Below are 26,659 nucleotides of genomic sequence, written 5' to 3'. Positions count from 1 at the left end.
CTGGAGGTGGAGTGTGGAGCATGAGGATCAGTGGACAGACAGGCTAGAGGTGGAGTGTGGAGGGTGAGGATCAGTGGACAGGCTGGAGGTGGAGTGTGGAGGATGAGGATCAGAAGACAGGCTGGAGGTGGAGTGTGGAGGATGATGATCAGTGGACAGGCTGGAGGTGGAGTGTGGAGGATGAGGATCAGTGGACAGACAGACTGGAGGTGGAGTGTGGAGGATGAGGATCAGAAGACAGGCTGGAGGTGGAGTGTGGAGGATGATGATCAGTGGACAGGCTGGAGGTGGAGTGTGGAGGATGAGGATCAGTGGACAGGCAGACTGGAGGTGGAGTGTGGAGGATGAGGATCAGAAGACAGGCTGGAGGTGGAGTGTGGAGGATGAGGATCAGTGGACAGGCTGGAGGTGGAGTGTGGAGGATGAGGATCAGTGGACAGACAGACTGGAGGTGGAGTGTGGAGGATGAGGATCAGAAGACAGGCTGGAGGTGGAGTGTGGAGGATGAGGATCAGTGGACAGGCTGGAGGTGGAGTGTGGAGGATGAGGATCAGTGGACAGACAGACTGGAGGTGGAGTGTGGAGGATGAGGATCAGTGGACAGACAGGCTAGAGGTGGAGTGTGGAGGATGAGGATCAGTGGACAGGCTGGAGGTGGAGTGTGGAGGATGAGGATCAGTGAACAGGCAGACTGGAGGTGGAGTGTGGAGGATGAGGATCAGAAGACAGGCTGGAGGTGGAGTGTGGAGGATGAGGATCAGTGAACAGGCAGACTGGAGGTGGAGTGTGGAGGATGAGGATCAGAAGACAGGCTGGAGGTGGAGTGTGGAGGATGAGGATCAGTGGACAGGCAGACTGGAGGTGGAGTGTGGAGGATGAGGATCAGTGGACAGGCAGACTGGAGGTGGAGTGTGGAGGATGAGGATCAGAAGACAGGCTGGAGGTGAAGTGTGGAGGATGAGGATCAGTGAACAGGCTGGAGGTGGAGTGTGGAGGATGAGGATCAGTGGACAGACTGGAGGTGGAGTGTGGAGGATGAGGATCAGTGAACAGGCAGACTGGAGGTGGAGTGTGGAGGATGAGGATCAGAAGACAGGCTGGAGGTGGAGTGTGGAGGATGAGGATCAGTGAACAGGCAGACTGGAGGTGGAGTGTGGAGGATGAGGATCAGAAGACAGGCTGGAGGTGGAGTGTGGAGGATGAGGATCAGTGGACAGGCAGACTGGAGGTGGAGTGTGGAGGATGAGGATCAGTGGACAGGCAGACTGGAGGTGGAGTGTGGAGGATGAGGATCAGAAGACAGGCTGGAGGTGAAGTGTGGAGGATGAGGATCAGTGAACAGGCTGGAGGTGGAGTGTGGAGGATGAGGATCAGTGGACAGGCTGGAGGTGGAGTGTGGAGGATGAGGATCAGTGGACAGACAGACTGGAGGTGGAGTGTGGAGGATGAGGATCAGAAGACAGGCTGGAGGTGGAGTGTGGAGGATGAGGATCAGTGGACAGACAGACTGGAGGTGGAGTGTGGAGGATGAGGATCAGTGGACAGGCTGGAGGTGGAGTGTGGAGGATGAGGATCAGTGGACAGGCTGGAGGTGGAGTGTGGAGGATGAGGATCAGTGGACAGACAGACTGGAGGTGGAATGTGGAGGATGAGGATCAGTGGACAGACAGACTGGAGGTGGAGTGTGGAGGATGAGGATCAGAAGACAGGCTGGAGGTGGAGTGTGGAGGATGAGGATCAGTGGACAGGCAGACTGGAGGTGGAGTGTGGAGGATGAGGATCAGTGGACAGACAGACTGGAGGTGGAGTGTGGAGGATGAGGATCAGAAGACAGGCTGGAGGTGGAGTGTGGAGGATGAGGATCAGAAGACAGGCTGGAGGTGGAGTGTGGAGGATGAGGATCAGTGGACAGGCAGACTGGAGGTGGAGTGTGGAGGATGAGGATCAGTGGACAGGCAGACTGGAGGTGGAGTGTGGAGGATGAGGATCAGTGGACAGGCAGACTGGAGGTGGAGTGTGGAGGATGAGGATCAGTGGACAGGCTGGATGTGGAGTGTGGAGGATGAGGGTCAGTGGACAGGCTGGATGTGGAGTGTGGAGGATGAGGATCAGAAGACAGGCTGGAGGTGGAGTGTGGAGGATGAGGATCAGTGGACAGGCAGACTGGAGGTGGAGTGTGGAGGATGAGGGTCAGTGGACAGGCTGGATGTGGAGTGTGGAGGATGAGGATCAGAAGACAGGCTGGAGGTGGAGTGTGGAGGATGAGGATCAGTGGACAGGCTGGAGTTGGAGTGTGGAGGATGAGGATCAGTGGACAGACAGGCTGGAGGTGAAGTGTGGAGGATGAGGATCAGTGGACAGGCTGGAGGTGGAGTGTGGAGGATGAGGATCAGAAGACAGGCTGGAGGTGGAGTGTGGAGGATGAGGATCAGTGGACAGGCTGGAGGTGGAGTGTGGAGGATGAGGATCAGAAGACAGGCTGGAGGTGGAGTGTGGAGGTTGAGGATCAGTGGACAGGCTGGAGGTGGAGTGTGGAGGTTGAGGATCAGTGGGCAGGCTGGAGGTGGAGTGTGGAGGATGAGGATCAGAAGACAGGCTGGAGGTGGAGTGTGGAGGTTGAGGATCAGTGGGCAGGCTGGAGGTGGAGTGTGGAGGATGAGTATCAGTGGACAGGCTGGAGGTGGAGTGTGGAGGTTGAGGATCAGTGGACAGGCAGGTTGGAGGTGGAGTGTGGAGGATGAGGATCAGTGGACAGGCTGGAGGTGGAGTGTGGAGGATGAGGATCAATGGACAGGCAGGCTGGAGGTGGAGTGTGGAGGATGAGGATCAATGGACAGGCAGGCTGGAGGTGGAATGTTGAGGATGAGGATCAGTGGACAGGCTGGAGGTGGAGTGTGGAGGATGGGGATCAGAAGACAGGCTGGAGGTGGAGTGTGGAGGATGAGGATCAGTGGACAGGCTGGAGGTGAAGTGTGATGAGGATCAGTGGACAGGCTGGAGGTGGAGTGTGGAGGATGAGGATCAGTGGACAGACTGGAGGTGGAGTGTGGAGGATGAGGATCAGTGGACAGACTGGAGGTGGAGTGTGGAGGATGAGGATCAGTGGACAGACTGGAGGTGAAGTGTGATGAGGATCAGTGGACAGGCTGGAGGTGGAGTGTGGAGGATGGGGATCAGTGGACAGGCTGAAGGTGAAGTGTGATGAGGATCAGTGGACAGGCTGGAGGTGGAGTGTGGAGGATGGGGATCAGAAGACAGGCTGGAGGTGGAGTGTGGAGGATGAGGATCAGTGGACAGGCTGGAGGTGAAGTGTGATGAGGATCAGTGGACAGGCTGGAGGTGGAGTGTGGAGGATGGGGATCAGAAGACAGGCTGGAGGTGGAGTGTGGAGGATGAGGATCAGAAGACAGGCTGGAGGTGGAGTGTGGAGGATGAGGATCAGTGGACAGGCTGGAGGTGGAGTGTGGAGGATGAGGATCAGTGGACAGGCTGGAGGTGGAGTGTGGAGGATGAGGATCAGAAGACAGGCTGGAGGTGGAGTGTGGAGGATGAGGATCAGTGGACAGGCAGACTGGAGGTGGAGTGTGGAGGATGAGGATCAGTGGACAGGCTGGAGGTGGAGTGTGGAGGATGATGATCAGTGGACAGGCTGGAGGTGGAGTGTGGAGGATGAGGATCAGTGGACAGGCTGGAGGTGGAGTGTGGAGGATGAGGATCAGTGGACAGACAGACTGGACGTGGAGTGTGGAGGATGAGGATCAGTGGACAGGCTGGAGGTGGAGTGTGGAGGATGATGATCAGAAGACAGGCTGGAGGTGGAGTGTGGAGGATGAGGATCAGTGGACAGGCTGGAGGTGGAGTGTGGAGGATGAGGATCAGTGGACAGGCTGGAGGTGGAGTGTGGAGGATGAGGATCAGTGGACAGACAGACTGGAGGTGGAGTGTGGAGGATGAGGATCAGTGGACAGGCTGGAGGTGGAGTGTGGAGGATGATGATCAGAAGACAGGCTGGAGGTGGAGTGTGGAGGATGAGGATCAGTGGACAGGCTGGAGGTGGAGTGTGGAGGATGAGGATCAGTGGACAGGCTGGAGGTGGAGTGTGGAGGATGAGGATCAGTGGACAGACAGACTGGAGGTGGAGTGTGGAGGATGAGGATCAGTGGACAGGCAGACTGGATGTGGAGTGTGGAGGATGAGGATCAGAAGACAGGCTGGAGGTGGAGTGTGGAGGATGAGGATCAGTGGACAGGCTGGATGTGGAGTGTGGAGGATGAGGATCAGTGGACAGGCTAGAGGTGGAGTGTGGAGGATGAGGATCAGTGGACAGGCTGGATGTGGAGTGTGGAGGATGAGGATCAGAAGACAGGCTGGAGGTGGAGTGTGGAGGATGAGGATCAGTGGACAGGCTGGATGTGGAGTGTGGAGGATGAGGATCAGAAGATAGGCTGGAGGTGGAGTGTGGAGGATGAGGATCAGAAGACAGGCTAGAGGTGGAGTGTGGAGGATGAGGATCAGTGGACAGGCTGGATGTGGAGTGTGGAGGATGAGGATCAGAAGACAGGCTGGAGGTGGAGTGTGGAGGATGAGGATCAGTGGACAGGCTGGAGGTGGAGTGTGGAGGATGAGGATCAGTGGACAGGCTGGAGGTGGAGTGTGGAGGATGAGGATCAGTGGACAGGCTGGAGGTGGAGTGTGGAGGATGAGGATCAGAAGACAGGCTGGAGGTGGAGTGTGGAGGATGAGGATCAGTGGACAGACAGGCTGGAGGTGGAGTGTGGAGGATGAGGATCAGTGGACAGGCTGGAGGTGGAGTGTGGAGGATGAGGATCAGAAGACAGGCTGGAGGTGGAGTGTGGAGGATGATGATCAGTGGACAGACAGGTTGGAGGTGAAGTGTGGAGGATGAGGATCAGTGGACAGGCTGGAGGTGGAGTGTGGAGGATGAGGGTCAGTGGACAGGCTGGAGGTGGAGTGTGGAGGATGAGGATCAGTGGACAGGCTGGAGGTGGAGTGTGGAGGATGAGGGTCAGTGGACAGGCTGGAGGTGGAGTGTGGAGGATGAGGATCAGAAGACAGGCTGGAGGTGGAGTGTGGAGGATGAGGATCAGTGGACAGGCTGGAGGTGGAGTGTGGAGGATGATGATCAGTGGACAGGCTGGAGGTGGAGTGTGGAGGATGAGGATCAGTGGACAGGCTGGAGGTGGAGTGTGGAGCATGAGGATCAGTGGACAGGCTGGAGGTGGAGTTTGGAGCATGAGGATCAGTGGACAGGCTGGAGGTGGAGTGTGGAGCATGAGGATCAGTGGACAGGCTGGAGGTGGAGTGTGGAGGATGAGGATCAGTGGACAGGCTGGAGGTGGAGTGTGGAGGATGATGATCAGTGGACAGGCTGGAGGTGGAGTGTGGAGGATGAGGATCAGTGGACAGGGTGGAGGTGGAGTGTGGAGGATGAGGATCAGTGGCCAGGCTGGAGGTGGAGTGTGGAGGATGATGATCAGTGGACAGGCTGGAGGTGGAGTGTGGAGGATGAGGATCAGTGGACAGACAGACTGGAGGTGGAGTGTGGAGGATGATGATCAGTGGACAGACAGACTGGACGTGGAGTGTGGAGGATGATGATCAGTGGACAGGCTGGAGGTGGAGTGTGGAGGATGAGGATCAGTGGACAGGCTGGAGGTGGAGTGTGGAGTATGAGGATCAGTGGACAGAGAGACTGGAGGTGGAGTGTGGAGGATGATGATCAGTGGACAGGCTGGAGGTGGAGTGTGGAGGATGAGGATCAGTGGACAGGCTGGAGGTGGAGTGTGGAGGATGAGGATCAGTGGACAGGCTGGAGGTGGAGTGTGGAGGATGAGGATCAGTGGACAGGCTGGAGGTGGAGTGTGGAGGATGAGGATCAGTGGACAGGCTGGAGGTGGAGTGTGGAGGATGAGGATCAGTGGACAGGCTGGAGGTGGAGTGTGGAGGATGATGATCAGTGGACAGGCTGGAGGTGGAGTGTGGAGGATGAGGATCAGTGGACAGGCTGGAGGTGGAGTGTGGAGGATGAGGATCAGTGGACAGGCAGACTGGAGGTGGAGTGTGGAGGATGAGGATCAGTGGACAGGCTGGAGGTGGAGTGTGGAGGATGAGGATCAGAAGACAGGCTGGAGGAGGAGTGTGGGGGATGAGGATCAGTGGACAGGCTGGAGGTGGAGTGTGGAGGATGAGGATCAGAAGACAGGCTGGAGGTGGAGTGTGGAGGATGAGGATCAGTGGACAGGCTGGAGGTGGAGTGTGGAGGATGAGGATCAGTGAACAGGCAGACTGGAGGTGGAGTGTGGAGGATGAGGATCAGTGAACAGGCAGACTGGAGGTGGAGTGTGGAGCATGAGGATCAGTGGACAGACAGGCTAGAGGTGGAGTGTGGAGGGTGAGGATCAGTGGACAGGCTGGAGGTGGAGTGTGGAGGATGAGGATCAGAAGACAGGCTGGAGGTGGAGTGTGGAGGATGATGATCAGTGGACAGGCTGGAGGTGGAGTGTGGAGGATGAGGATCAGTGGACAGACAGACTGGAGGTGGAGTGTGGAGGATGAGGATCAGAAGACAGGCTGGAGGTGGAGTGTGGAGGATGATGATCAGTGGACAGGCTGGAGGTGGAGTGTGGAGGATGAGGATCAGTGGACAGGCAGACTGGAGGTGGAGTGTGGAGGATGAGGATCAGAAGACAGGCTGGAGGTGGAGTGTGGAGGATGAGGATCAGTGGACAGGCTGGAGGTGGAGTGTGGAGGATGAGGATCAGTGGACAGACAGACTGGAGGTGGAGTGTGGAGGATGAGGATCAGAAGACAGGCTGGAGGTGGAGTGTGGAGGATGAAGATCAGTGAACAGGCAGACTGGAGGTGGAGTGTGGAGGATGAGGATCAGAAGACAGGCTGGAGGTGGAGTGTGGAGGATGAGGATCAGAAGACAGGCTGGAGGTGGAGTGTGGAGGATGAGGATCAGTGGACAGGCTGGAGGTGGAGTGTGGAGGATGAGGATCAGTGGACAGACAGACTGGAGGTGGAGTGTGGAGGATGAGGATCAGTGGACAGACAGGCTAGAGGTGGAGTGTGGAGGATGAGGATCAGTGGACAGGCTGGAGGTGGAGTGTGGAGGATGAGGATCAGTGAACAGGCAGACTGGAGGTGGAGTGTGGAGGATGAGGATCAGTGAACAGGCAGACTGGAGGTGGAGTGTGGAGGATGAGGATCAGAAGATAGGCTGGAGGTGGAGTGTGGAGGATGAGGATCAGTGAACAGGCAGACTGGAGGTGGAGTGTGGAGGATGAGGATCAGAAGACAGGCTGGAGGTGGAGTGTGGAGGATGAGGATCAGTGGACAGGCAGACTGGAGGTGGAGTGTGGAGGATGAGGATCAGTGGACAGGCAGACTGGAGGTGGAGTGTGGAGGATGAGGATCAGAAGACAGGCTGGAGGTGAAGTGTGGAGGATGAGGATCAGTGAACAGGCTGGAGGTGGAGTGTGGAGGATGAGGATCAGTGGACAGGCTGGAGGTGGAGTGTGGAGGATGAGGATCATTGGACAGACAGACTGGAGGTGGAGTGTGGAGGATGAGGATCAGAAGACAGGCTGGAGGTGGAGTGTGGAGGATGAGGATCAGTGGACAGGCTGGAGGTGGAGTGTGGAGGATGAGGATCAGTGGACAGACAGACTGGAGGTGGAGTGTGGAGGATGAGGATCAGTGGACAGACAGACTGGAGGTGGAGTGTGGAGGATGAGGATCAGTGGACAGGCTGGAGGTGGAGTGTGGAGTATGAGGATCAGTGGACAGACAGACTGGAGGTGGAGTGTGGAGGATGATGATCAGTGGACAGACAGACTGGACGTGGAGTGTGGAGGATGATGATCAGTGGACAGGCTGGAGGTGGAGTGTGGAGGATGAGGATCAGTGGACAGGCTGGAGGTGGAGTGTGGAGGATGAGGATCAGTGGACAGGCTGGAGGTGGAGTGTGGAGGATGAGGATCAGTGGACAGGCTGGAGGTGGAGTGTGGAGGATGAGGATCAGTGGACAGGCTGGAGGTGGAGTGTGGAGGATGATGATCAGTGGACAGGCTGGAGGTGGAGTGTGGAGGATGAGGATCAGTGGACAGGCTGGAGGTGGAGTGTGGAGGATGAGGATCAGTGGACAGGCAGACTGGAGGTGGAGTGTGGAGGATGAGGATCAGTGGACAGGCTGGAGGTGGAGTGTGGAGGATGAGGATCAGAAGACAGGCTGGAGGAGGAGTGTGGGGGATGAGGATCAGTGGACAGGCTGGAGGTGGAGTGTGGAGGATGAGGATCAGAAGACAGGCTGGAGGTGGAGTGTGGAGGATGAGGATCAGTGGACAGGCTGGAGGTGGAGTGTGGAGGATGAGGATCAGTGAACAGGCAGACTGGAGGTGGAGTGTGGAGGATGAGGATCAGTGAACAGGCAGACTGGAGGTGGAGTGTGGAGCATGAGGATCAGTGGACAGACAGGCTAGAGGTGGAGTGTGGAGGGTGAGGATCAGTGGACAGGCTGGAGGTGGAGTGTGGAGGATGAGGATCAGAAGACAGGCTGGAGGTGGAGTGTGGAGGATGATGATCAGTGGACAGGCTGGAGGTGGAGTGTGGAGGATGAGGATCAGTGGACAGACAGACTGGAGGTGGAGTGTGGAGGATGAGGATCAGAAGACAGGCTGGAGGTGGAGTGTGGAGGATGATGATCAGTGGACAGGCTGGAGGTGGAGTGTGGAGGATGAGGATCAGTGGACAGGCAGACTGGAGGTGGAGTGTGGAGGATGAGGATCAGAAGACAGGCTGGAGGTGGAGTGTGGAGGATGAGGATCAGTGGACAGGCTGGAGGTGGAGTGTGGAGGATGAGGATCAGTGGACAGACAGACTGGAGGTGGAGTGTGGAGGATGAGGATCAGAAGACAGGCTGGAGGTGGAGTGTGGAGGATGAAGATCAGTGAACAGGCAGACTGGAGGTGGAGTGTGGAGGATGAGGATCAGAAGACAGGCTGGAGGTGGAGTGTGGAGGATGAGGATCAGAAGACAGGCTGGAGGTGGAGTGTGGAGGATGAGGATCAGTGGACAGGCTGGAGGTGGAGTGTGGAGGATGAGGATCAGTGGACAGACAGACTGGAGGTGGAGTGTGGAGGATGAGGATCAGTGGACAGACAGGCTAGAGGTGGAGTGTGGAGGATGAGGATCAGTGGACAGGCTGGAGGTGGAGTGTGGAGGATGAGGATCAGTGAACAGGCAGACTGGAGGTGGAGTGTGGAGGATGAGGATCAGTGAACAGGCAGACTGGAGGTGGAGTGTGGAGGATGAGGATCAGAAGATAGGCTGGAGGTGGAGTGTGGAGGATGAGGATCAGTGAACAGGCAGACTGGAGGTGGAGTGTGGAGGATGAGGATCAGAAGACAGGCTGGAGGTGGAGTGTGGAGGATGAGGATCAGTGGACAGGCAGACTGGAGGTGGAGTGTGGAGGATGAGGATCAGTGGACAGGCAGACTGGAGGTGGAGTGTGGAGGATGAGGATCAGAAGACAGGCTGGAGGTGAAGTGTGGAGGATGAGGATCAGTGAACAGGCTGGAGGTGGAGTGTGGAGGATGAGGATCAGTGGACAGGCTGGAGGTGGAGTGTGGAGGATGAGGATCATTGGACAGACAGACTGGAGGTGGAGTGTGGAGGATGAGGATCAGAAGACAGGCTGGAGGTGGAGTGTGGAGTATGAGGATCAGTGGACAGGCTGGAGGTGGAGTGTGGAGGATGAGGATCAGTGGACAGACAGACTGGAGGTGGAGTGTGGAGGATGAGGATCAGTGGACAGACAGACTGGAGGTGGAGTGTGGAGGATGAGGATCAGAAGACAGGCTGGAGGTGGAGTGTGGAGGATGAGGATCAGTGGACAGACAGACTGGAGGTGGAGTGTGGAGGATGAGGATCAGAAGACAGGCTGGAGGTGGAGTGTGGAGGATGAGGATCAGAAGACAGGCTGGAGGTGGAGTGTGGAGGATGAGGATCAGTGGACAGGCAGACTGGAGGTGGAGTGTGGAGGATGAGGATCAGTGGACAGGCAGACTGGAGGTGGAGTGTGGAGGATGAGGGTCAGTGGACAGGCTGGATGTGGAGTGTGGAGGATGAGGATCAGAAGACAGGCTGGAGGTGGAGTGTGGAGGATGAGGATCAGTGGACAGGCTGGAGTTGGAGTGTGGAGGATGAGGATCAGTGGACAGACAGGCTGGAGGTGAAGTGTGGAGGATGAGGATCAGTGGACAGGCTGGAGGTGGAGTGTGGAGGATGAGGATCAGAAGACAGGCTGGAGGTGGAGTGTGGAGGTTGAGGATCAGTGGACAGGCTGGAGGTGGAGTGTGGAGGTTGAGGATCAGTGGGCAGGCTGGAGGTGGAGTGTGGAGGATGAGGATCAGAAGACAGGCTGGAGGTGGAGTGTGGAGGTTGAGGATCAGTGGGCAGGCTGGAGGTGGAGTGTGGAGGATGAGTATCAGTGGACAGGCTGGAGGTGGAGTGTGGAGGTTGAGGATCAGTGGACAGGCAGGTTGGAGGTGGAGTGTGGAGGATGAGGATCAGTGGACAGGCTGGAGGTGGAGTGTGAAGGATGAGGATCAGAAGACAGGCTGGAGGTGGAGTGTGGAGGATGAGGATCAGAAGACAGGCTGGAGGTGGAGTGTGGAGGATGAGGATCAGTGGACAGGCTGGAGGTGAAGTGTGATGAGGATCAGTGGACAGGCTGGAGGTGGAGTGTGGAGGATGAGGATCAATGGACAGGCTGGAGGTGAAGTGTGATGAGGATCAGTGGACAGGCTGGAGGTGGAGTGTGGAGGATGAGGATCAGTGGACAGGCTGGAGGTGAAGTGTGATGAGGATCAGTGGACAGGCTGGAGGTGGCGTGTGGAGGATGGGGATCAGAAGACAGGCTGGAGGTGGAGTGTGGAGGATGAGGTTCAGTGAACAGGCTGGAGGTGAAGTGTGATGAGGATCAGTGGACAGGCTGGAGGTGGAGTGTGGAGGATGAGGATCAGAAGACAGGCTGGAGGTGGAGTGTGGAGGATGAGGATCAGTGGACAGGCTGGAGGTGGAGTGTGGAGGATGAGGATCAGTGGACAGACAGGCTGGAGGTGGAGTGTGGAGGATGAGGATCAGTGGACAGGCTGGAGTTGGAGTGTGGAGGATGAGGATCAGTGGACAGACAGGCTGGAGGTGAAGTGTGGAGGATGAGGATCAGTGGACAGACAGGCTGGAGGTGGAGTGTGGAGGATGAGGATCAGTGGACAGGCTGGAGTTGGAGTGTGGAGGATGAGGATCAGTGGACAGACAGGCTGGAGGTGAAGTGTGGAGGATGAGGATCAGTGGACAGACAGGCTGGAGGTGGAGTGTGGAGGATGAGGATCAGTGGACAGGCTGAAGGTGGAGTGTGGAGGATGGGGATCAGAAGACAGGCTGGAGGTGGATTGTGGAGGATGAGGATCAGAAGACAGGCTGGAGGTGGAGTGTGGAGGATGAGGATCAGAAGACAGGCTGGAGGTGGAGTGTGGAGGATGAGGATCAGTGGACAGGCTGGAGGTGGAGTGTGGAGGATGAGGATCAGTGGACAGGCAGGTTGGAGGTGGAGTGTGGAGGATGAGGATCAGTGGACAGGCTGGAGTTGGAGTGTGGAGGATGAGGATCAGTGGACAGACAGGCTGGAGGTGAAGTGTGGAGGATGAGGATCAGTGGACAGACAGGCTGGAGGTGGAGTGTGGAGGATGAGGATCAGAAGACAGGCTGGAGGTGGAGTGTGGAGGATGAGGATCAGTGGACAGGCTGGAGGTGGAGTGTGGAGGATGAGGATCAGTGGACAGGCTGGAGGTGGAGTGTGGAGGATGAGGATCAGTGGACAGGCTGGAGGTGGAGTGTGGAGCATGAGGATCAGTGGACAGGCTGGAGGTGGAGTGTGGAGTTTGAGGATCAGTGGACAGGCTGGAGGTGGAGTGTGGAGGATGAGGATCAGTGGACAGACAGGAGGTGGAGTGTGGAGGATGAGGATCAGTGGACAGGCTGGAGGTGGAGTGTGGAGGATGAGGATCAGTGGACAGGCTGGAGGTGGAGTGTGGAGGATGAGGATCAGTGGACAGGCTGGAGGTGGAGTGTGGAGGATGAGGATCAGTGGACAGGCTGGAGGTGGAGTGTGGAGGATGAGGATCAGTGGACAGGCAGGTTGGAGGTGGAGGGTGGAGGATGAGGATCAGTGGACAGACAGGAGGTGGAGTGTGGAGGCTGAGGATCAGTGGACAGGCTGGAGGTGGAGTGTGGAGGATGAGGATCAGTGGACAGACAGGAGGTGGAGTGTGGAGGATGAGGATCAGTGGACATGCTGGAGGTGGAGTGTGGAGGATGATGATCAGTGGACAGGCTGGAGGTGGAGTGTGGAGGATGAGGATCAGTGGACAGACAGGAGGTGGAGTGTGGAGGATGATGATCAGTGGACAGGCTGGAGGTGGAGTGTGGAGGATGAGGATCAGTGGACAGGCTGGAGGTGGAGTGTGGAGGATGAGGATCAGTGGACAGGCAGACTGGAGGTGGAGTGTGGAGGATGAGGATCAGAAGACAGGCTGGAGGTGGAGTGTGGAGGATGAGGATCAGTGGACAGGCTGGAGGTGGAGTGTGGAGGATGAGGATCAGTGGACAGACAGACTGGAGGTGGAGTGTGGAGGATGAGGATCAGAAGACAGGCTGGAGGTGGAGTGTGGAGGATGAAGATCAGTGAACAGGCAGACTGGAGGTGGAGTGTGGAGGATGAGGATCAGAAGACAGGCTGGAGGTGGAGTGTGGAGGATGAGGATCAGAAGACAGGCTGGAGGTGGAGTGTGGAGGATGAGGATCAGTGGACAGGCTGGAGGTGGAGTGTGGAGGATGAGGATCAGTGGACAGACAGACTGGAGGTGGAGTGTGGAGGATGAGGATCAGTGGACAGACAGGCTAGAGGTGGAGTGTGGAGGATGAGGATCAGTGGACAGGCTGGAGGTGGAGTGTGGAGGATGAGGATCAGTGAACAGGCAGACTGGAGGTGGAGTGTGGAGGATGAGGATCAGTGAACAGGCAGACTGGAGGTGGAGTGTGGAGGATGAGGATCAGAAGATAGGCTGGAGGTGGAGTGTGGAGGATGAGGATCAGTGAACAGGCAGACTGGAGGTGGAGTGTGGAGGATGAGGATCAGAAGACAGGCTGGAGGTGGAGTGTGGAGGATGAGGATCAGTGGACAGGCAGACTGGAGGTGGAGTGTGGAGGATGAGGATCAGTGGACAGGCAGACTGGAGGTGGAGTGTGGAGGATGAGGATCAGAAGACAGGCTGGAGGTGAAGTGTGGAGGATGAGGATCAGTGAACAGGCTGGAGGTGGAGTGTGGAGGATGAGGATCAGTGGACAGGCTGGAGGTGGAGTGTGGAGGATGAGGATCATTGGACAGACAGACTGGAGGTGGAGTGTGGAGGATGAGGATCAGAAGACAGGCTGGAGGTGGAGTGTGGAGGATGAGGATCAGTGGACAGGCTGGAGGTGGAGTGTGGAGGATGAGGATCAGTGGACAGACAGACTGGAGGTGGAGTGTGGAGGATGAGGATCAGTGGACAGACAGACTGGAGGTGGAGTGTGGAGGATGAGGATCAGAAGACAGGCTGGAGGTGGAGTGTGGAGGATGAGGATCAGTGGACAGGCAGACTGGAGGTGGAGTGTGGAGGATGAGGATCAGTGGACAGACAGACTGGAGGTGGAGTGTGGAGGATGAGGATCAGAAGACAGGCTGGAGGTGGAGTGTGGAGGATGAGGATCAGAAGACAGGCTGGAGGTGGAGTGTGGAGGATGAGGATCAGTGGACAGGCAGACTGGAGGTGGAGTGTGGAGGATGAGGATCAGTGGACAGGCAGACTGGAGGTGGAGTGTGGAGGATGAGGGTCAGTGGACAGGCTGGATGTGGAGTGTGGAGGATGAGGATCAGAAGACAGGCTGGAGGTGGAGTGTGGAGGATGAGGATCAGTGGACAGGCTGGAGTTGGAGTGTGGAGGATGAGGATCAGTGGACAGACAGGCTGGAGGTGGAGTGTGGAGGATGAGGATCAGAAGACAGGCTGGAGGTGGAGTGTGGAGGTTGAGGATCAGTGGGCAGGCTGGAGGTGGAGTGTGGAGGATGAGTATCAGTGGACAGGCTGGAGGTGGAGTGTGGAGGTTGAGGATCAGTGGACAGGCAGGTTGGAGGTGGAGTGTGGAGGATGAGGATCAGTGGACAGGCTGGAGGTGGAGTGTGAAGGATGAGGATCAGAAGACAGGCTGGAGGTGGAGTGTGGAGGATGAGGATCAGAAGACAGGCTGGAGGTGGAGTGTGGAGGATGAGGATCAGTGGACAGGCTGGAGGTGAAGTGTGATGAGGATCAGTGGACAGGCTGGAGGTGGAGTGTGGAGGATGAGGATCAATGGACAGGCTGGAGGTGAAGTGTGATGAGGATCAGTGGACAGGCTGGAGGTGGAGTGTGATGAGGATCAGTGGACAGGCTGGAGGTGGCGTGTGGAGGATGGGGATCAGAAGACAGGCTGGAGGTGGAGTGTGGAGGATGAGGTTCAGTGAACAGGCTGGAGGTGAAGTGTGATGAGGATCAGTGGACAGGCTGGAGGTGGAGTGTGGAGGATGAGGATCAGAAGACAGGCTGGAGGTGGAGTGTGGAGGATGAGGATCAGTGGACAGGCTGGAGGTGGAGTGTGGAGGATGAGGATCAGTGGACAGACAGGCTGGAGGTGGAGTGTGGAGGATGAGGATCAGTGGACAGGCTGGAGTTGGAGTGTGGAGGATGAGGATCAGTGGACAGACAGGCTGGAGGTGAAGTGTGGAGGATGAGGATCAGTGGACAGACAGGCTGGAGGTGGAGTGTGGAGGATGAGGATCAGTGGACAGGCTGGAGTTGGAGTGTGGAGGATGAGGATCAGTGGACAGACAGGCTGGAGGTGAAGTGTGGAGGATGAGGATCAGTGGACAGACAGGCTGGAGGTGGAGTGTGGAGGATGAGGATCAGTGGACAGGCTGAAGGTGGAGTGTGGAGGATGGGGATCAGAAGACAGGCTGGAGGTGGATTGTGGAGGATGAGGATCAGAAGACAGGCTGGAGGTGGAGTGTGGAGGATGAGGATCAGAAGACAGGCTGGAGGTGGAGTGTGGAGGATGAGGATCAGTGGACAGGCTGGAGGTGGAGTGTGGAGGATGAGGATCAGTGGACAGGCAGGTTGGAGGTGGAGTGTGGAGGATGAGGATCAGTGGACAGGCTGGAGTTGGAGTGTGGAGGATGAGGATCAGTGGACAGACAGGCTGGAGGTGAAGTGTGGAGGATGAGGATCAGTGGACAGACAGGCTGGAGGTGGAGTGTGGAGGATGAGGATCAGAAGACAGGCTGGAGGTGGAGTGTGGAGCATGAGGATCAGTGGACAGGCTGGAGGTGGAGTGTGGAGTTTGAGGATCAGTGGACAGGCTGGAGGTGGAGTGTGGAGGATGAGGATCAGTGGACAGACAGGAGGTGGAGTGTGGAGGATGAGGATCAGTGGACAGGCTGGAGGTGGAGTGTGGAGGATGAGGATCAGTGGACAGGCTGGAGGTGGAGTGTGGAGGATGAGGATCAGTGGACAGGCTGGAGGTGGAGTGTGGAGGATGAGGATCAGTGGACAGGCAGGTTGGAGGTGGAGGGTGGAGGATGAGGATCAGTGGACAGACAGGAGGTGGAGTGTGGAGGCTGAGGATCAGTGGACAGGCTGGAGGTGGAGTGTGGAGGATGAGGATCAGTGGACAGACAGGAGGTGGAGTGTGGAGGATGAGGATCAGTGGACATGCTGGAGGTGGAGTGTGGAGGATGATGATCAGTGGACAGGCTGGAGGTGGAGTGTGGAGGATGAGGATCAGTGGACAGACAGGAGGTGGAGTGTGGAGGATGATGATCAGTGGACAGGCTGGAGGTGGAGTGTGGAGGATGAGGATCAGTGGACAGGCTGGAGGTGGAGTGTGGAGGATGAGGATCAGTGGACAGGCTGGAGGTGGAGTGTGGAGGATGAGGATCAGTGGACAGGCTGGAGGTGGAGTGTGGAGGATGAGGATCAGTGGACAGGCTGGAGGTGGAGTGTGGAGGATGAGGATCAGTGGACAGGCTGGAGGTGGAGTGTGGAGGATGAGGATCAGTGGACAGGCTGGAGGTGGAGTGTGGAGGATGAGGATCAGTGGACAGGCTGGAGGTGGAGTGTGGAGGATGAGGATCAGTGGACAGGCTGGAGGTGGAGTGTGGAGGATGAGGTTCAGTGGACAGGTTGGTTGGAGGTGGAGTGTGGAGGATGAGGATCAGTGGACAGGCTGGAGGTGGAGTGTGGAGGATGAGGATCAGTGGACAGGCTGGCTGTGTATCCTGGTCTGTCTCTCCAACATTCTTCCTTTCTATTTCGCCCACAGGTTTCCGAGTTGGACTCTAAAAATGGAGTGGGAAATGATGAAATGGGGAAAGTGATACGACAGCGCCACCAGTTAACACTGACTGAGTGCACTGATGCACACGGCAATACTCCTCTGTCAGAGGCCTCTGGTGGGGGGCATCCCGAGGCCATTAAGTTCTTGATTGAGAAAGGAGCTAATCCAAACTCAAAGGTATCGGACTGTTAGTAAAGTAGAAAACTTGTGTCATGACCTTCCACCGCTCACCCTGCAATGTAAGTTAATGGAGCAAGTATCAATTTCAACAGAGGAAGAAACAGGTGTCTGCTGTCTCATCACTTAAACAGCAGCCTGTTGTATCCCGTCTGTCCCCATGTGCCTCCTTATATGCCCGTGTGTCCCCGTGCGTCTCTCTATGTGTCCCGTATGTGCCTGTGTGCTTCCCTGTCTGTCTCTGCGTGTGTCCCGTGTGTCCCCCTGCATCTCTTTATATGTGCCTGTGTCTCTTCTGTGTGTCCCCCTGTCTCTCCATGTGACCCCATAGAGTCACAGAGTTATGAAGCACAGAAACAGGCCCTTTGGCCCATCGTGTCTGTGCCGGCCATCAAGTATCTATCTATTCAAATCCCATTTTCCAGCACTTGGCCCATAGCATTGTATACTGTGGCATTTCAAATGCTCATCTAAATACTTCTTCAATGTTGTGAGGGTTCCTGCCTCTACCACCCCTTCAGGCAGTGCGTTCCAGATTCCAACCACCCTCTGGGTGTCTCTATGTGTCTCAGTGCATCTCTCCTTGGGTCCCTGTATGTGCCTATGCGTCTCTGTGTGTGTCCCTGTGTGTTCCCATGTGCTCTTCTGTGTCTCTGTGTGTCATGTGTATCTCTGTGTCCCCGTGTGCGTTTGTGTGTCTCCATGTGTCCTGTGTCACTCGGTTTGTCTCCACGTTTCTCTCTCTCTCTCTTGGTGTCTCTTGTGGCAAATACACTCAGCAGTTGGGGCCTATTAGTGGATATTTTGCCTTTGAATACTGAGGGAGTGCTGCGCTGTTGGAGGGGCCGTACCGAGGGAGTGCTGCACTGTCGGTGGGTCAGTACTGAGGGAGTTCTGCGCCGTTGGAGGGTCAGTACCGAGGGAGTGCTGCACTGTCGGTGGGTCGGTACTGAAGGAGTGCTGCACTGTTGGTGGGTCAGTACTGAGGGAGTGCTGCACTGTCGGTGGGTCAGTACTGAGGGAGTGCTGCACTATCGGAGGGTCAGTACTGAGGGAGTGCCACACTGTCGGAGAGGCAGTGCTGAGGGAGTGCCGCACTGTCGGAGAGGCAGTACTGAGGGAGTGCCGCACTGTCGGAGGGGCAGTACTGAGGGAGTGCCGCACTGTCGGAGGGGCAGTACTGAGGGTGTGCCGCACTGTCGGAGGGGCAGTACTGAGGGAGTGCCGCACTGTCGGAGGGGCAGTACTGAGAGAGTGTCTCTGGACATATCAGTGTAGGTGTTAGAGTTTGCAGTTTCGTCGATGACTGATTCCCTTATTCTGCTTTCTGCCTGTCAGGGTGCTTATGGAAGAACCCCACTGTACAGAGCAGCCTTTGGGGGGCACCTGGCAGCGCTTGAAATGCTGTTACAGTACGGAGGGGACCCTCGCATTTATGCAGAAGATGGCATCACGCCTGAGGAGGTAACTGTGCAAAATCACGCTGAGATTATTAGCATCTGTAACACAGTGCTGGTTAAAAAAATGTCAGGGTGTGGCACATTGAGTAAGACTCAAACCAGATTCTAGCCAGTCCAATGGGACGTAAAGCCTCCTCTGAATATCTGGAGGAAGGAGGCTTTGGGAAGGTGAAGTCATAACTCCCATTCCTTGAAAAGAGGAGTGGAAAGTCGAAAATATCAGGCAATAAAAACACAGCACCTGGACGGGGAGAAGCCCCAGCACACCTTGGCAGGGGGAGTGTGACAGGAAGAGATAGAGAATACAAGCATAAGAGTACAGCAGAAATTAGGACCAGAGTAATGGCAAAACGTCAAAGCTTAAGGTTCTTTATCTGAATGCATGTAGCATTTGTAACAAGATAGATGAGCTGACGGCACAAATAGAAATAAATGAATATTATTTGATAGCTATTACAGAGACGTGGTTACAGGATGACCAAGACTGGCAACTCAATGTTCAAGGATATTCGACGTTCCGGAAGAATAGGCAGAAAGGAGAAGGAGGTGGGGTAGCTTTGTTAATAAAGGAAGGGATCAGTGCAGTTGTGAGTAATGATATAGGTGTAATAGATTGTGATGTAGAATCAGTTTGGGTGGAAAATAGGAATAGCAAGGGAAAGAAATCATGGTGGGAGTGGTCTATAGGCTCCCGAGGAGTTGCCTCTGTGTAGAACAAAATATTAATCAGGAAATAATGGAGGCGTGTAAGAAGGGTGCTGCAATTATCATGGGTGATTTTAATCTGCATATAGACTGGACAAATCAAATTGGCAAGGGTAACACAGAAGATGAATTTGGAGAGTGCTTCAGGGATTGTTTCTTAGAACAATACGTTGCAGAACCTATACAGGAACAGGCTATTTTAGATTAGTAATGTGTAATGAGCTCGGATTAATAAGAGATCTCGTAGTTAAGGATCCTCTAGGGGGAAGCGATCATAACATGGTAGAATTTCAAATTCAGTTTGAGGGCGAGCAACTCGGGTCTCAAACCAGTGTCTTCAACTTAAACAAGGGCAATTACAGAGGTATGGAGAAAGAGTTGTCTAAAGCGGGCTGGGAAAATAGACTACAGGGGGAGTCAGTGGATGAGCAGTGGCAGACTTTTAAGCAGATATTTCATAACACTCAGCAAACATTTATTTCGGTCAGAAGGAAGGACTCGATGAGAATGATGAACCACCTGTGATAACAAAGGAAGTTAAGGAGAGTATCAAATCAAAAACAAAGGTGTAGAAATCGGCAAAAGCTAATGGTAGGCCAGAGGATTGGGAATTTTTTAGAAACCACCAGTGGATGGCTAAAAAACTAATAAAGAGGGAGAAAATTGATTATGAAAGTAAATTGGCAAGAAATATAAAAACAGTCGGAGCTTCTACGGGTATATAAAAAGGAAGAGAGTAGCTAAAGTAAGTGTGGGGCCCTTAGATGATGAGACTGGGGAATTAATAACAGGGAACAGGGAAATGGCAGATAATTTAAACCAATATTTTGCATCGGTCTTCACGGTGGAGGACACTATAAACATCCCAACAATAATAGATGAACAAGGTGTAAATGGAAGGGAGGAACTTGTAACAATCTCTAACACAAGGGAAAAGGTGCTGGACAAACTGATGGGACTAAAGACAGACAAGGCGCCAGGACCTGATGGCCTGCATCCAAGGGTTTTAAAAGAAGTGGCTGCAGAGATAGTGGAGACATTGGTCACAATATACCAAAACTCACTGGATTCCGGTAGGGTACCAACGGATTGGAAAACCGCTAATGTGATGCCCCTATTCAAGAAAGAAGTGAGACAGAAAGCAGGAAGCTATGGGAAAATTTTAGAGTCCACTATTAAGAAAGAAATAGCAGGACATTGGTGGCACAGTGGTGCAGTGGTTAGCACCACAGCCTCACAGTTCCAGCGACCCGGGTTCAGTTCTGGGTACTGCCTGTGTGGAGTTTGTAAGTTCTCCCTGTGTCTGCGTGGGTTTTCACCGGGTGCTCCGGTTTCCTCCCACATCCAAAGACTTGCAGGTGATAGGTAAATTGGCCGTTGTAAATTGCCCCTAGTGTAGGGAGGTGATAGGGAATATGGGATTACTGTCGGGTTAGTATAAATGGCTGGTTGTTGGTCGGTACAGACTAGGTGGGCCGAAGGGCCTGTTTTAGTGCTGTATCTCTAAATAAATAAAAAAATTTAGAAAAGCATAATGCAATCAAACAGAGTCAACATGGTTTTATGTAAGGGAAATCATGTTTGACAAAGTTGTTAGACTTCTTTGAAGATATAACAAGTAGAATGGATAAAGGGGAACCGGTAGATGTAGTGTATTTGGATTTTCAGAAGGTGTTCGATAAGGTGCCACATAAAAGGTTATTGCACAAAATAAAAGCTCAGGGTATTGGGGATAATGTATTAGCATGGATTATAGATTGGCTAACACACAGAAGGCAGAGAGTCAGGATCAATAGGTCTTTTTCAGGTTGGAAAGCCTTAACTAATGGGGTGCCACAAGAATTGGTCTTAAAATTATGCCCCCTGGTGATAGCCCTTTACACCCTGGGAAAAAGTCTCTGACTATCCACTCTATCTATGCCTCTCATCATCTTGTACCCCTCTATCAAGTCACCTCTCATCCTTCTTTGCTCCAATGAGAAAGGCCCTAGCTCCCTCAACCTTTCTTCATAAGATATGCCCTCCAGTCCAGGCAGCATCCTGGTAAATCTGCTCTGCACCCTCTCTAAAGCTTCCACATCCTTCCTATAATGAGGCGACCAGAACTGAACACAATATTCCAAGTGTGGTCGAATCAGGGCCTTATAGAGCTGCAGCATAACCTCGCGGCTCTTAAACTCAATTCCCCTGTTAATGAAAGCCAACACTCCAGACGCCTTCTTAACAACCCTATCAACTTGGGTGGCAACTTTGAGCGATCTATGGACATGAATCCCAAGATCCCTCTGTTCCTCCACACTACCAAGAATCCTGTCTTTAAGCCTGTATTCCGCATTCAAATTCGACCTTCCAAAATGAATAAGTTCACACTTTTCCAGGTTGAACTCCATCTGCCACTTCTCAGCCCAGCTCTGCATCCTGTCAATGTCCCGTTGCAACCAATCCGGATGGGATCTATCCCAGGTTACTGAGGGAAGCGAGAGAGGAAATAGCTGGGGCCTTAACAAATATCTTTGCAGCATCCTGAAACACGGGTGAGGTCCCGGAGGACTGGAGAATTGCTAATGTTGTCCCCTTGTTTAAGAAGGGTAGCATGGAAAATCCAGGTAATTATGGACCGGTGAGCCTGACGTCAGTGGTAGGGAAGCTGCTGGAGAAGATACTGAGGGATAGGATCAATTCCCATCTGGAAGAAAATGGGCTTATCAGTGATAGGCAACATGGTTTTGTGCAGGGAAGGTCATGTCTTACCAACTTAATAGAATTCTTTGAGGAAGTGACAAAGTTGATTGATGAGGGAAGGGCTGCAGATGTCATATACATGGACTTCAGTAAGGCGTTTGATAAGGTTCCCCATGGTAAGCTGATGGAGAAAGTGAAGTCGCATGGGGTCCAGGGTGTACTAGCTAGATGGATAAAGAACTGGCTGGGCAACAGGAGACAGAGAGTAGCAGTGGAAGGGAGTTTCTCAAAATGGAGACGTGTGACCAGTGGTGTTCCACAGGGATCCGCGCTGGGACCACTGTTGTTTGTGATATACATAAATGATTTGGAGGAAAGTATAGGTGGTCTGATTAGCAAGTTTGCAGACGACACTGAGATTGGTGGAGCAGCAGATAGTGAAGGGGACTGTCAGAGAATACAGCAGAATATAAATAGATTGGAGAGTTGGGCAGAGAAATGGCAGATGGAGTTCAATCAGGGCAAATGCGAGGTGATGCATTTTGGAAGATCCAATTCAAGAGTGAACTATACAGTAAATGGAAAAGTCCTGGGGAAAATTGATGTACAGAGAGATTTGGGTGTTCAGGTCCATTGTTCCCTGAAGGTGGCAACGCCGGTCAATAGAGTGGTCAAGAAGGCATACGGCATGCTTTCCTTCATCGGACGGGGTATTGAGTACAAGAGTTGGCAGGTCATGTTACAGTTGTATAAGACTTTGGTTCGGCCACATTTGGAATACTGCGTGCAGTTCTGGTCGCCACATTACCAAAAGGATGTGGATGCTTTGGAGAGGGTGCAGAGGAGCTTCACCAGGATGTTGCCTGGTATGGAGGGCGCTAGCTATGAAGAGAGGTTGAGCAGATTAGGATTATTTTCATTAGAAAGACGGAGGTTGAGGGGGGACCTGATTGAGGTGTACAAAATCATGAGAGGTATAGACAGGGTGGATAGCAAGAAGCTTTTTCCCAGAGTGGGGGATTCAATTACTAGGGGTCACGAGTTCAAAGTGAGAGGGGAAATGTTTAGGGGGGATACGCGTGGAAAGTTCTTTACGCAGAGGGTGGTGGGTGCCTGGAACGCGTTGCCAGCGGAGGTGGTAGACGCGGGCAGGATAGTGTCTTTTAAGATGTATCTAGACAGATACATGAATGGGCAGGAAGCAAAGAGATACAGACCCATAGAAAATAGGCGACATGTTTAGATAGAGGATCTGGATCGGCACAGGCTTGGAGGGCCGAAGGGCCTGTTCCTGTGCTGTAATTTTCTTTGTTCTTTGTTCTTTGTTCTAGAACAGCCTTCCACAGTATCCACAACTCCAGCAACCTTCGTGTCATTGGCAATTTTGCTAACCCAGCCTTCCACTTCCTCATCCAAGTCAGTTATAAAAATCACAACGAGCAGAGGTCCCAGAACAGATCCTTGTGGAACACCACTGGTCATAGAGCTCCATGCTGAGTACTTTCCATCTACTACCACCCTCTGACTTCTATGAGCCAGCCAATTTTGTATCCAGACAGCCAGCTTTCCCTGAATCCCATGCCTCCTGACTTTCTGAATGAGCCTACCATGGGGAACCTTCTCAAACGCCTTGCTAAAATCCATATATACCACATCCACTGCTCTTCTTTCATCAATGTGTTTTGTCACATCTTCAAAGAATTCAATAAGGCTTGTGAGGCATGACCTACCCCTCACAAAGCCATGCTGACTGTCTCTAATCAAACCATGCTTTTCCAAATAATCATAAATCCTGTCTGTCAGAATCCTCTCCAATAATTTTCCCACTACCGTCGTAAGACTGACTGGTCTATAATTCCCAGGGTTATCCCTATTCCCGTTCTTGAACAAGGGAATAACATTTGCCACCCTCCAATCATCCGGTACTACTCCAGTGGACAGTGAAGACGCAAAGATCATCGCCAAAGGCGCAGCAATCTCTTCCCTCGCTTCCCGTAATATCCTTGGTTATACCCCGTCTGGCCCCGGGGACTTATCTGTCCTCATATCATTCAAAATTTCCAGCACATCCTCCCTCTGAACCACAACCTATTTGAGCATATCAGCCTGTTCCACGCTGTCCTCACAAACGACCAGGTCCCTCTCACTAGTGAATACTGAAGCAAAGTATTCATTAAGGACCTCCCCTACCTCCTCCGACTCCAGGCACAAGTTCCCTCCACTATCCCTGATCGGCCCGACCCTCACTCTGGCCATCCTCTTGTTCCTCACATAGGTGTAGAACGCCTTGGGATTTTCCTTAATCCTACCCGCCAAGACTTTTGCATGTCTCCTTCTAGCTCTCCTAAGTCCATTCTTCAGTTCCTTCCTGGCTACCTTGTAAAGATAGTGCAGCTGAACACGTGGCTGAGCAGCTGGTGTAGAAGGGAGGGTTTCAGATATCTGGACCATTGGGCTCTCTTCAGGGACAGATGGGACCTGTACAAGAAGGATGGGTTGCACCTAAACTGGAGGGCCACTAATATCCTGACTGCAAGGTTTGCTAGCATCACTCGGGAGGGTTTAAACTAGTGTGGCAGGGGGGGTGAGAACCAGAGCAGTTGGACAGCTAGTGAAATTAATAAGGAAGAACTAGAAAATAAGGCCAGTAGGACTAAGAGGAAGAGCAGGCAGGGATATTTTGCTGAGCACAGCGGGACTGGTGGTCTGAAGTGCATTTGTTTCAATGCGAGAAGTATAACAGGTAAGGCAGATGAACTTAGAGCTTGGATTAGTACTTGGAAATATGATGTTGTTGCTATTACAGAGACTTGGTTGAGGGAAGGGCAGGATTGGCAGCTAAATGTTCCAGGCTTTAGAAGCTTCAGGCGGGATAGAGGGGGACGTAAAAAGGGGTGGGGGAGTTGCATTACTTGTTAAGGAGAATATCACAGCTGTACTGCGGGAGGACACCTCGGAGGGGTCATGCAGCGAGGCAATATGGGTGGAGCTCAGGAATAGGAAGGCTGCAGTCACGATGTTGGGGGTTTACTGCAGGCCTCCCAACAGCCAGCGGGAGGTAGAGGAGCAGATATGTTGACAGATTTTGGAAAGATGTAAAGGTAACAGGGTTGTGGCGATTTTAACTTCCCCTATATTGACTGGGACTCACTTAGTGCTTGGAGCTTGGATGGGGCAGAATTTGTGAGGAGCATCCAGGAGGGCTTCTTGAAACAGTATGTGGATAGTCCAACTAGGGATGGGGCCATTCTGGACCTGGTATTGGGGAATGACCCCGGCCAGGTGGTCGAAGTTTCAGTAGGGGAGCATTTCGGGTGCAGTGACCATAATTCCATAAGTTTTAAGGTACTTGTGGATAAGGATAAGAGTAGTCCTCGGTTGAAGGTGCTAAATTGGGGGAAGGCTAATTATAACAATATTAGGCAGAAACTGAAGAATTTAAATTTGGGGCGGCTGTTTGAGGGTAAATCAACATCTGACATGTGGGAGTCTTTCAAACTGATTAGAATCCAGGACCAGCATGTTCCATTGAGGAAGAAGGATAAGTTTGGCAAGTTTCGGGAACCTTGGATAACGTGGGATATTGTGAGCCTTGTCTAAAAGAAAAATGAAGCATTCGTAAGGGCTGGAAGGCTAAGAACAGACGAATCCCTTGCGGAATATAAAGACAGTAGGAAGGAACTTAAGCAAGGAGTCAGAAGGGCTAAAAGGGATAATGAAAAGTCATTGGCAAACAGGATTAAGGATAATCCCAAGGCTTTTTATACGTATATAAAGAGGAAGAAGGTAACTAGGGAAAGGGTTGGCCCACTCAAGGACAGAGAAGGGAATCTATGTCTGGAGCCAGAGGAAATGGGCGAAGCACTAAATGCGTACTTTGCATCAGTATTCACCAAAGAGAAGGACTTGGTGGATGATGAGCCTAGGGAAGGGAGTGTAGATAGTTTCAGTCATCTCATTATCGAAAAAGAGGAGGTGTTGGTTTTTTGCAAAGCATTAAGATAGATAAGTCCCCAGGGCCTGATGGGATCTACCCCAGAATACTGAGGGAGGCAAGGGAAGAAATTGCTGGGGCCTTGACAGAAATCTTTGTAACCTCATTGGCTACAGGTGAAGTCCCAGAGAACTGGAGAATAGCCAATGTTGTTCCTTTGTTTAAGAAGGGTAGCAAGGATAATCCAGGAAATTATAGGCCGGTGAGCCTTCCGTCAGTGGTAGGGAAATTATGAGAGAGGATTCTTCAGGACAGGATTTACTCCCATTTGGAAACCAACGAACTTATTAGCGAGAGGCAGCATGGTTATGTGAAGGGGAGTGAAGGGACTATCCACACATAGATTCCCTTCTCTGTCCTTGAGTGGGCCATCCCTTTCCCTGGTTACCCTCTTGCTCTTTATATACGTATAAAATTATATACGCAATAATTTGATTGAGTTTTTTGAGGAAGTGACAAAGATGATTGATGAAGGAAGGGCAGTGGATGTTGTCTATATGGACTTCACTAAAGCCTTTGACAAGGTCCCTCATGGCAGACTCGTTCAAAAGGTGAAGTCACACGGGATCAGAGGTGAGCTGGCAAGATGGATACAGAACTGACTCTGTCCTCGAAGACAGAGGGTAGCAGTGGAAGGGTGCTTTTCTGAATGGAGGGATGTGACTAGTGGTGTTCCGCCGGGATCAGTGCTGGGACGTTTGCTGTTTGTAGTATATATAAATGATTTGGAGGAAAATGTAGCTGGTCTGATCAGTAAGTTTGCAGACGACACAAAGGTTGGTGGAGTTGCGGATAATGATGAGGATTGCCAGAGGATACAGCAGGATATAGATCGGTTGGAGACTTGGGCAGAGAAATGGCAGATGTCGTTTAATCCGGACAAAATATGAGATAATGCATTTTGGTAGATAGAATACAGGTGGGAAGTATACAGTAAATGGCAGAACCCTTAGGAGTATTGACAGGCAGAGAGATCTGGGCGTACATGTCCACAGGTCACAAAGTGGCAACGCAGGTGGATAAGGTAGTGAAGAAGGCATACGGCATGCTTGCCTTCATCGGTTGGGGCATAGAGTATAAAAATTGGCAAGTCATGCTGCAGCTGTGGAGAACTTTAGTTAGGCCACACTTAGAATATTGCGTGCAATTCT

The 26,659-nt window shown here is 53.1% G+C and overlaps 1 protein-coding gene across 1 annotated transcript in view; it reads left to right on the top strand.

Annotated features, from left to right (window-relative positions):
* Nucleotides 1–26,659, top strand: part of LOC137381269 (IQ motif and ankyrin repeat domain-containing protein 1-like) — a 312,943-nt gene that overhangs the window by 217,886 nt on the left and 68,398 nt on the right. Inside the window, exons 7-8 of the mRNA XM_068053609.1 lie at nt 16,476–16,667; nt 18,006–18,131. Coding sequence (XP_067909710.1) covers nt 16,476–16,667; nt 18,006–18,131 — 318 coding nt within the window. The remainder of the gene's footprint in view (nt 1–16,475; nt 16,668–18,005; nt 18,132–26,659) is intronic.

Source organism: Heterodontus francisci, chromosome 2, assembly GCF_036365525.1.
Source record: "Heterodontus francisci isolate sHetFra1 chromosome 2, sHetFra1.hap1, whole genome shotgun sequence".
Lineage (NCBI taxonomy): Eukaryota > Metazoa > Chordata > Chondrichthyes > Heterodontiformes > Heterodontidae > Heterodontus > Heterodontus francisci.
Note: the sequence above shows the minus strand (reverse complement) of the source record. Positions and strands in the feature narration are given on the sequence as shown.